Genomic DNA, 11,868 nt, shown 5'->3' with positions numbered 1-11,868 from the left:
GTATCGCCTGGTCAGGAAGTAAAACCTTCCAGAGCTGAAGTGGTTAACAAGAATTTTCTGATTAGTGACAGGCTACCTAATGTACCCTGGGAATTCTGTAAACCTTTTATCCCATAGGTCATACGTATACGATTGTGTGCAAATATAAAAACATTACATTTACATGCAATTGTGTCAATTTTCACTGAATGCTCATGAGTTCTATTACATGTAAAAAAAAAAAAGAAGAAGAAAAAAAAGTAGTCCATATTCTATAATGAACACATCTATTTCAGCCATTCAGCTATGGATTTCATTGCTAAATTAGACTTTTTTTAAGCAAATGCTATTTTTGTATTTTTGATTTACAAACATCATTGCAAAACATAGAAGACCTGTAATAAAGTAAAAACAAAGCCAAAATACACATAAACAGTTAAAGAGATCCTACCACAATGTTGACCCCGGGCTTGGTCATGTATCTTCCAGGTGGTCTCATCATACCTCTTAAAAAACACTCCTAGTACTAACAGTCAGCTCTATGTTGGCTAGATGCTAAACAGACACTTTTAAAGCAGGTATTGTTGGGTTATACCAGGGGTCTTCAAACCTTTCAAACAAAGAGCCAGTTTACTGTGCATCAGGCTTTAGGGGGGCCCGATTGCGGCCAGTGGGGTTAGAAAATACCTCAGGCCCAGCATCAGTAAGAATAAATCGAGCCTCATGGTTGGTGGTCAGTAGGAGTAATGTCCAATCATTGGTATTAATGGGAAGAATAATGCCCAACCACTGGTATTAGTAGAAGCAATAGTGTCCCTTTGTTGATGTCAGTGGGAGGAATAGTGCCTCACATCATTGGGAAGACTAATGCCCCAAGGGCTGGATAAAGACTAGTAACAGGTAACATTTAGCCCTAGGGCCGCAGTTTAGAGAACACTGGCTTATATCAGTGAGCTGAAGAGTACATTTTTTTTATCTTACTTTTGACATACATTTTTACATATATTGTTTACACATTCTACATGCATAAAACAACTATTCACTTGAAGCTAAATGTTACCATATTAAAGTGTTAAGAAAGCCGCCTCTACATAACTTTCAATTTTATTTTTACGTTGTTTTTGGGGTTTATTTTTCCATGACTTCTGGCCCATCTAGCTTAAAGGCTGTAAAAGTGCTTGTGTTGGATTGGGGCTGTCTATTTGTCAGGGCTTTTTCACAGAAAGTAATGGAAAACGGGCCCCTGTGACAAAACTATGACATTTGCAAATCTAGTAAATGTAACAGTAGGAAACTTTTGGTGTCTGCTCTTAAACCAAATGTTACCATTAAAAAAAATATATCAACTTGGCCTTCCCTGCAAAAGAGGACAGGACCTACTGTCTCTGCTGCCACAGTTGAATGTCTATCTGATGCTGAGAAATCTTCTGCTGAAGTTCCCACTGAAACCAACACTTCTTGGAGTATTCCCCACAACTATCGCTGGTTTCTCCCTCTGACTTCCACTCATTGCAGCATACAATATTGAAGTGGAAGTTGACAGGAGAAACCACTGAGAGCTGCGGGGGACCATACATTTTGAGATTCCTGAAAAGGTTGGTTTAAGTGTAGAATATTTGTGAGCATAAGAGAGGAAAGGTGTGCCATTCACATTTGATTAGGAATTGCAAAATCCAAATCTCGTCCACATTTGGTGTGCCATTGCGCTGATCGTCACATGGCAAAATGCATGTTTAAAATAATGACTGGCTCAGGGCCAAGAGCTGGTCCCTAAGCTCCTTTGGCACTTCATATACATATAGGGAAGCCAATTCAAGTGAATGGGCTGCTCTATGTGCGACACAGAGAATTGAGTGTAAATCGCGCTTTTAAAATTGCTAGAGGTAATCGGCGTTCCTGTTAAGCAATATCTGAGAGGGGCCCCTGGGTACAATTTCTTGCACAACAGGGTCACTTTTAAGCAGGACATTATGTTTTAACTGTTAATTTACTGAGAGGTCTGCAAGCCTGTTTATGACAGAGCACCAACCTTGCTTTGAAGTCTGAGTAGCAACAGTCACCATGTCACTCATTGACACAGAATTCTTCTCTCGAGTTAGTGCTTTATTCTGTTCATCACTCTTTCAAAAAAGACAAAATGCACAGTTTATTTATATATTATTGCACTGCATTTTATACATTTAGCTTCATATAATGGAAAGGGATAGGATGCACGTGTGCCAATTGGAATATTTACTTCTTAAAAGCAAAAAATATACCGATATTTGAATATTCTAATCAGTGTAATACATTAATGCAGACAATCAATTCATCAAGTACCATATCTATTCTGCCCTGTTATTGTTTCAGCGATCAAAATATTGGTCCAGAGCTTTTAGCTGTGAGGACTGTCAAAAGCAAATTAAAGTGTTACTAAACCCACAACAGTAAAATCAGTTTGCAAAGCATGCTTGTTATACTCACTGTGGAACCTAAGAGGTTAATGCTGTGCATTGTGTAAAAAGGCTGTTTGATCCTGTCTTCTCTGATCATCCCCTTCTTCTAGTCCCCAAGCTTGTAGAAGTTTTAATTCTCCTCTGACTGTCCTATGAAGTGAGAGGCCCAACGGCTCTACTTGCTTCAGCGGGTGTGCCTCCTGATGACGCGCCCATAGGCCCGCCCCCTCCCTTTTTGAATGGAGGGCTGTGCCTCCTGGGATATGTATCCTGGGAAGCACAGTGGGCACGTCATTCAAGGTGACTGACGTGCATGGGGAAGCGAGGCCAGACACACACACACACATATATGTGTGGAGTGGAGGGAAGTAGAGGAAGGGGGTGAAGGTCTGGTCTTTTGTTGTAAGAAAAAGCATAGTATGTAAACAAAATCACGTTGGAAATGCATGAATATACATACATTATGAAGACAGATTTAGATGTGTTTGCATTTGTTTAGTGTAGTACATGTATACAACTAATAAATCAATGCACATCTGCCCCAAGGACATATACTACACAATGTGACAAAGGCAAAATTCTAAAGCCAAAAATGGCTACTGGATGTGTAAAATTATGAGAAGTTGTCTTCGTAAGAACAACACTAAATAACATATCAGGCGAGGAGGAGACTGGAATGTAAATTGTATTGCAAGGGACTTATTTTTAAGTTACTGCTCCAAGCAACAGAGCACAAAAACAATGCAGACACTAGTAATTCAGAGCAATTGAGTAATTCTGATTGAAAAAGGTCCTGAACAAGGAAAGCTCTGTGTTTATTTCAAGGGAGGACTGTGCCATTTGCCAGAAGTAATCAATCGACTTTTGAGAACAGGGAAGTCCTTGACATTTACAGAATAAAATATTATATATTGTTGCTCAAAATTTATTAACAAACCAGAACAGGTATATGCCATTTTCTAAACGCTTTCAGCTAAGGAATTATTTATGGCATGTTTATTTAAGACTCTTTTCATCCTCGCTTTGGAAACCTCTGCACTTTTTTTTATGAACATAAGGAATGTATGATGCAATCTTTCTGATTGTTTAAAACAACGGTGCCAACTAGTCATTGTACACTAAATCAATAGGGCTCTCCAACAAGAGTTTAATTTACCTGATTTTCCTGCTGGGTGAGCGTCTGCTCTTTCTTGCCCATACAATCTTCCTTGTGGAGCCCTGTGGTGGAGACTTGTGGAGACTGCAATATCACCATCTCTGGGAACAACACTTAAGAAAAGCAAATATTGGCTGAGGCTTTCACAATAAGTTGAGTGATGTTGTACTTTATACATGACAATGCAAACAGCCTGAGCTATGGCACTGTAAAATGGGTCTAAAAAAAAAAAAAAAAAGTGATTTATTTTGCATTTCTTAACCACTTAAGGACCCCTTCACGCCCATATACGTCGGCAGAAGGGTACAGCTGGGCACAAGCACGTACCTGTACGTCCTCTTAAGAGCCCAGCCGTGGGGTTGCAAGTGTGCCGCCGCGCTCGCGACCCGGTCCAAAGCTCTGTGACCACACCCGCGGACCCGATCGCCGCCAGTGTCCCGCGATCGGTCAAAGGAGCTGAAGAACGGGGAGAGGTGTGTGTAATCGCCATTAGTAGTAAAAAAAAAAAAATATTAATAAAAATGCCATAAAACTATCCCCTATTTTGTAAACGCTATATATTTTGCGCAAACCAAATCGATAAACGCTTATTGCGATTTTTTTTAACCAAAAATATGTAGAAGAAAACGTATCGGCCTAAACTGAGGAAAATTTTTTTTTTTTATATATATATATTTTTTGGGGGATATTTATTATAGCAAAAAGTAAAAAATAGATATTTTTTTCAAAATTGTCGCTCTATTTTTGTTTATAGTGTAAAAAATAAAAACTGCAGAGGTGATCAAATACCACCAAAAGAAAGCTCTATTTGTGGGGAAAAAAAGGACGCCAATTTTGTATGGGAGCCACGTCGCACGACCGCGCAATTGTCAGTTGAAGCGACGCAGTGCCGAATCGCAAAAAGGGGCAAGGTCCTTAAACTGCATAATGGTCCGGGTCTTAAGAGGTTAATTTGTTACCAAAATGTAATACTGATATGAGGTAAAGTTTAGTGGTATGTGAGGAAATATTTTACAAGCAAGCTTACTTTTATACAGATCACATTAGAGAGCACTTTTTTCCTATACAAAACAGCGCACGTGGTTTGTAAGTTGGCCTAGAGAACAAAGTCTACAGTACTCAATTCAGGCTTAGTGCCCCCATTAATAGAAATCCCACTGAATGTTTGCAAGTTGTCTCAAGCTGTTCTATGTGAAAAGAACCCTTTACGTTGCCAGGACATATGACATATTCCTGTGCACTAGCTGCCTGCGCGCCCTGTGATCAATGAGACTCGGCTGATCACAGATCGGAGTAAGGGGCCCCTTTACCACGTGATTAGCTGTCAGCTGATCACGTGATGTAAACAGATCGGTAATCATTTTTTTTCTCCTCATGCTGACAGCAGAGAATTTTGTCTCATGGTCTGAGCGTGCTTTTGGCAAACTCCAGGTGGGGTGTCATGTGCCTTTTACTAAGGCGTGGCTTCCGTCTGGCCACTCTACCATACAGGCCTGATTGGTGGAGTTCTGCAGATATAGTTTTTCTTCTGGAAGGTTTGCCTCTCTCCACAGGGAAATGCTGGAGCTCCATCAGATTGACCATTGGGTTCTTGGTCACCTCCCCAAGGCCTTTCTTTTCCGATCGCTCAATTTGGCTGGTCGTTCCAAACTTCTTCTATTTACAGACGATGGAGGTCACTTTGTTCATTGGAACCTTCAATGCTGCAGAGATTTTTTAGGTACCCTTCCCCAGATCTGTGCATCGATACAATCCTGTCTTGGAGGTCTACAGATAATTCCTTAGACTTCATGGCTTGGTTTGTGATCTGACAGTCAGGACCTTATATAGACAGGTATGTGCCTTTCTAAATCATGTCCAATCAACTGAATTTACCACAGCTGGACTCCAATCTAAGGATGATCAGTGGAAACAGGATGCCCCCGGGCTTAATTTTGAGTGTCATGGCAAAGGCTGTGAATACTTATGTACATGGGATTTTTTCATTTTTTACTTTTAATAAATTTGCAAAGATTTCAAACAAACGTCTTTCACGTTATTATGGGGTATTGTTTTTAGAATTTTGAGGAAAATAAAGTTTAATCCATTTTGGAATAAGGCTGTAACATAGCAAAATGTGGAAAAGCGAATCGCTGTGAATACTTTCCGCATGCACTATATGCTCTGAACAGCGAGCGGCATGGTCTATTCTGAATTGACAGGGAGCGTTATACTGGCTGGTATGGAGGTACTTTGATCCGGGAAGCTTCCAACACTGAGCTCACTTTCACTTACTTCCAGCTGAAGTGATCCATCCGGGAGTCTGATTCTCAAAACACATACCTGATTATAGAGGGTCTGTTCTGGATCGTAGATTACCCAGGAACAGATACTGTATATCATATCTTCCGTTTAGGGAATTAGTCGATTCTATTGGCAAACAATGCCCTAAACGTATCAACTTAATTTCCTATGCAGCCTGGACTTTCATAATTTCCTCTGGTTTTAGCAGTGTATGTGTGCACTAGCAGCTGCTAGGCCAGCTAGGGCAACATTGTGACATTTTTTAATCCTTTTGCAGTGGCGGTAGTGTTTTTTTTACATTTTGATTGTCTGTATAAATCAAGCTTGTATTTTTCTACAAAAGCGCTAGTGTCCTTGTAACATATCCTTGTAGATCTATAATCCTCTTTTTTTTATGCTGCTCTTGTCTTAGGGGACCACACCCGAGTACATGCTCACTGCAGATCTACAGAAATGAGGCTGTAAGCATAGGAGTGTCGAGTGGATACTCACGTACTAGGAAATGCGCTGCTATTTTTCAAGAGGAATTCCAGAAGTGCTTACCTGCTCTCCCAAGATGTTCTGCTTGTTCAACAGCAAACTGGCATCTTCTGCTTGTGACCCTGTACAAAACATATTGTACAGAACTAGTTTAAAGAGCAATCCCAGGCACAAGTTTAAGAAATGAATGATACACATACATTGGCGATGTGTTTAAATTATAAAAAAAATCCACTCCTTTTAACTTGATCTTGGATTTTCTTAATCCACTGAAATTTAAATCGAGAGAGAGCCTCAATGGATCAAGGAAAGCTACAACCTGGGCAATGTATTGTCCTCTCTCTGCTCCTTCTATCAGCATTAACATTGAAACCTCCAAGGTAGTTGAGTAACATAGTGCAAAGATGAACTACTGGAATCCACAGGAACCATATTAGATTTTACCAATCAGTTATTTTTTTTGGCTTAATAGAGAACACTCCATCTTCCATAAATGCTCTAACCAATATCAACCAGCCAAGACTCATCCTATTCTGACCCAAACTTGGCAAATTGAGCTTTGCATTGCTTCAGAAATCGAAACTCTTCACTGAATTACGCAAATTAATTTGACATTATAAAAACAATCCTGTTCAGAGCTACAAAATATAGACTTGCAACACCGGAGTCATGAAAATAGGATGTAAAGTGTGTTTAGAAATATTTTTTTTCTAATGTTGTAAACAAGTTTACAGCCAGCAGGTCAAGCACTCCTGGCAAATGCAGTAGCTTTCTCCAGCTCATTCTATGTGTGAGAGAGAAACAGACCTGCATAGAAGGGAGATCAGACCCTTCACTTTCTCTGGTGAAAGAGTGGATCCTTTAGCTAGTCATAGAACGCTTCCAAATATGTAAAGGATGCTTTCCTAAAGAGTGCAATGCATGAACTCTCACGTTAAAAGTTTATTTGTGAATAGTACATGTGAGGTAATATTAATAAAAAAAACGTTACAAACAAATAATTTTTTAAAGCGTATCTATGGTCAAAATGTAAATATACGCAATTTACACATTTTTTTAATTATTTAAATGCTATGCCTATCTGAACAGTCTTGACGTTTGTAAACTTACATTGTAAAGATCCCCAAAACATATTTCCTGTAATTTTATGACATGTAGTCACTATGCCCCCCATCTGCTATAGGTAGCTTAGCAGTATAAACAACACAAAAATGCTTTGGGTATTAAAAAAATAATCCAACCCACAAACCTAAAAACATCCAGAGAATGAGACAGCCATGGGTAAAGAAAAGACAGGTCCTTATTAACCACTTGCCGACCACAGACATTGTATAACGTCCTGGGCTTTGTGGTGGTATATCTGAATGATGCCTGCAGCTACAGGCATTTCAGCCAGCGATTCCCTACATAAGAATGATCACAGCGGCTGTTCTGCTGCTTGATCGTTCTTACGGGCGGCAAGAAGGGACATCCCCCCCCCTCCCGCCACCCACCGGTTCTTCTACCGACTCATCTGTGCGATCGGTGAGTCGGTGACAGGATCCGCCGGCCTCGGATATTGATCGAGATTTCTGGCAGACCAGATGGTCGCCAGAGACAATGATCGTCGGAGGCTGGGCGTGATGTTGTGACTTCATGCCCGGCCTCCGCATTAAAAAAAAACTGCGCCGCTTCGGCTGTGAAGCGTGATCGTTTTTTTTTTTGTTTTTTTTTTTAGGCTTCCCAGCCTAGAGGTGAGGTGTGGGGTCTTATTGACCCCATATCTCACTGTAAAGAGGTCCTGTCATGCCATATTCCTATTACAAGGGATGTTTACAGTCCTTGCAATAGGAATAAAAGTGATCAAATATATATTTTTTTAAAAGTGTCAAAATAATCTCTAAGAAAAATTGATTTTTTTTTTAGTGCCCCTGTCCCCGTGTGCACGCACGCACGCAGAAGCGAACACATACATAAGTCCCGCCCACATATGAAAATTGGGTTCAAACCACACGTGAGGTGTTGCCGCGAACGTTCGAGCGAGAGCAATAATTCTAGCCTAGACCTCCTTTGTAACTAAGAACATGCAACCAGTAAAAAAAATTAAAGCATCACCTATGGGGATTTTAAGTACCGAAGTTTGGCGCCATTCCACGAGTGTGTGCAATTTTGAACCGTGACATGTTGGGTATCTATTTACTCACAAAAAAATTGGGCTGAATTTACAGTTTTCTTTTAAAGCATGAAACAGTTTTTTTTTTAATTGCTGCGCAAATACCGTGCAAGATAAAAAGTTGCAATGACCGCCATTGTATTCTCTAGGGTCTCTGCTAAAAAAAAAAAACATATATAATGTTTGGGTGTTCTATGTAATTTTCTAGCAAAAAAAAAAGAAATTATGATTTTTACATGTAGGATTGAAGTGTCAGAATTGGCCTGGTGGTTAAGGTGAAAAGCAGACACAACCTTGGTCAGATGGGAAGCCAGATTGTGCCAAAGAACTGGTCCTCCTGAAATGGCAAGTTCATCAGTGTCCTCCTTCGAAGTCTAGTTCGCCAACCAACATGTAATAGTGCACCACTAAACAACCATAATTAGCAACGCATCACATACATAAAGCCCTGGACCAACTGGTCTGATAACTCCATGTAAATAAGGGATGCCTGTTTATTGCCTAACCCTTGGCGCAAGGGTTTTTACGCATTTTATTAGCATTTGGAACCACAGCAGCGTGGTCAAGATGGCCTGTAGGGCTGATTCAGCAACCAAGTACACTGTGCAACAGATTTCACCTTCCAGTCAGCTGGGTTTTTTGAAAGAAGGATATTCCTTGAAAAGAAGCCTTGTAGCCATATTTAGCCTGCACACAACAGATGGAGAGGTCCATTCTGAAAGTGTAATGACCCAAGAACCTTTTAAGGGCAAAACAAAAGGCCATGGGAGAAGGGGGGAGTGTCAAACTATGCAGGAGTGATGACAATGCAGTTATGCAGAACCTCCATACTTGATTACTGCCCTATCAACCCGAGCCAACCGACTCCTTGGCTGATGGACGAGAGGGATGGAAAGACAGAGAAACTCTAGCAATCAACTTTCCTCCCTAGTTACCTCAGTGGATTCCCATGAAATTAGATTGAAAGGAAAATAAAAGTATCACACATCAGAAAAACAAATATGGGTATAATGTGAGGCTGCAAGGGATTCCAGAAGCCACACAGAGTAGACCTCAAACTCAGTGAAGAAAATTCTTGATTTGACTCTTGGCAGGGAGCCCATGAAATAATTGGAGCAAGACCAAGTACACCAAGTTGTGGGCCCCCGTAGCAATCAAGATGAATGACCCTACAACGTCCTATGCAGTGTTCATTTTTACAGCATAAAAGAAGATTTATGAGGAGGGCTTGGAAGTCAAAGCCAGTTAGATTTTGGGGCAATGATTCACTATTTGCCAGACTAAATGACACTATACATGAGGAGTCTCCTAAAGCCGCTACTGGAAGCGATATGACAAGATGGAACCACCTATAAATGGGGACCGCCTATTCCATCCATCAGTAAACAGGCATTTCCAACTACATGCCTCTTCACAGCTTCCAAACTTATTCAGTTTCCTAGAAGTGGATCTGAACCCCATGCTAAATTGGTTGGACTCTCCACAAGAACTCAGGCAACAAACACAGCCCATGCCCCAGAGAAGACAAAGACCTTGCTTCAGATATTAACAGACAGGAAACTGTCCGATTTACCCTCAGAACAATGAGCAATAACACCACTCACCCTCTACCACTCGCCTTGGGTTGTGCTGCTTGCCTATTTGTAGACTTGGGTCTCCAAAGTATGCGGGCCGCTTTTTGCTTTTGTGTTGTATACTGAATTTTGGAAATATCAATGCTACCAGGATTCCAGTGGCATATCCCCATTCATGATTTTAACCTCACTCTCTTAACACAAACAGAATATGGGACGTAATATTTTAAGGCTCTCAGTTTTAGGTCATGATCTACTTCTACAAGGGTCATACTACTTTATTATGTATTTGCACTGCTGCTTTTGCTAGGCTTTGCCACTTGTGGACATCCTGGGAATTATTTATTACTGTGGCATTAGTCAAACCTAAACACTGGACTTCCAGACTTCCAAATGCAGAAGAAGACACCTGGGGATCTGAGGACTGCCTTTGCTCTCCTGTCTGAGATTGAGTGCCCGTTCTCCTTGACGGATGGGTAGTAGCTGCTGCCCGAGGGGTACCTGTCCCTGGACTTTCATATAGGACAAAACATGCAGATCAGGCAGACCATGTCCAACATTACTGTCTATTGGCATGATCAAAAATTTAATTATGACTTTACCTATAGGCAGTGGTGATTTTTCCCTGCTGTCCATCTAAATGAGGTTGCAAGATCCCTCAGACCTGCAATATATGTTTATATTTCCAGTTTGTTTATAGTTAAAGTAACTCATTTTTGTCTACCATCAGAAGATTGAGGATTAGTTCTATGTCTAGTGGCATACAGTTAGATTACAATGGGCGAGATGATACGTTTTCCGATTGCTATAACCACCCTTGGCACAGCTCAACTTCACCCATACTTGGCCTCTTACTCCCACATAGGGCCTCCTTTGTCCCACTAGATAGGAGCAGGGGTTTTCATTAGATAAATAGAACTCTCAGTGAGATAATACCTCATAAAAACACCACATCTAGATCAACACATTTCAGATACCAAAGAGTAACACAGTAGTTGTTCCTCAGATTCTAAAACAAATTTGGATTAATGCACAGTGACACTCGTGGCTATACATTCTTTTCTGAAAGTTCGAGGCACAGGATTGCCATAGCACTCTCACAGGTAGGGCACTTCAAAAGGGGTTGGTCCTTAGGAATACCCAGCACTCCCAGCAAAAGGCAGCTGCCAGAGACTCTAAGACTGAAAAGGTATGAATATAGTACCAGGTGTTGGTCTTGCATAGCTGGGCCACAAAAAAACGTTGCCAGAAGTCCTAGAAAACACCGGTCAATCTGGGGCGGTGTTCGTAAAAGCGCAGTGGGAATTTTCCTTTAGAGTGTAAGCTCCAGTGGTCAGTCATCTTATCCATTGAGTGATAATGGACTTGAAAGCGAATTTCCCTTGCTTTGAAGAAGTGCACAAAAGACAGAAGGATTATGTCTTCATTAACCACTTGCCGACCAGCGCTCACAATTTTACGTCGGCAGAATGGAACGGACAGGCAAATGGGAGTACACGTACGCCCCTTTAAATTTGCTGCCATGTGGGCAGCGCGCATCTCCGCTGTGAGCTGTGGGACTCCGGTGTCCCGCGATTGTGTCACGGAGTGGCAGAACAGGGGGATGCCTGTTCTGCCTAGTGACAAGACACTGATCGTCTGTCCCCTCTCATCGGGAGCAGTGATCAGTGTCTTGTCACAGTAAGCCCCACCCCCACACAGTTAGAATCACTCCCTAGGACACACTTAACCCCTTCCTAGCCCCCTAGTGGTTAACCCCTTTCCCCGCCAGTCACATTTATACAGTAATCAGTGCATTCTTATAGCACA

The 11,868-nt window shown here is 41.2% G+C and overlaps 1 protein-coding gene across 1 annotated transcript in view; it reads right to left on the bottom strand.

The window, feature by feature from the left end:
• Positions 1-11,868, bottom strand: part of MOV10L1 (Mov10 like RISC complex RNA helicase 1) — a 189,141-nt gene that overhangs the window by 68,259 nt on the left and 109,014 nt on the right. The window contains exons 13-15 of the mRNA XM_040343664.1: positions 6,397-6,455; positions 3,571-3,683; positions 2,009-2,099 (exon numbers count right to left, since the gene is read on the bottom strand). Coding sequence (XP_040199598.1) covers positions 2,009-2,099; positions 3,571-3,683; positions 6,397-6,455 — 263 coding nt within the window. The remainder of the gene's footprint in view (positions 1-2,008; positions 2,100-3,570; positions 3,684-6,396; positions 6,456-11,868) is intronic.

Source organism: Rana temporaria, chromosome 3 (assembly GCF_905171775.1).
Source record: "Rana temporaria chromosome 3, aRanTem1.1, whole genome shotgun sequence".
In the NCBI taxonomy this organism is placed as follows: domain Eukaryota; kingdom Metazoa; phylum Chordata; class Amphibia; order Anura; family Ranidae; genus Rana; species Rana temporaria.
The sequence above is the reverse complement of the archived record's forward strand: the minus strand, read 5'-3'. Positions and strand labels throughout refer to the sequence as shown.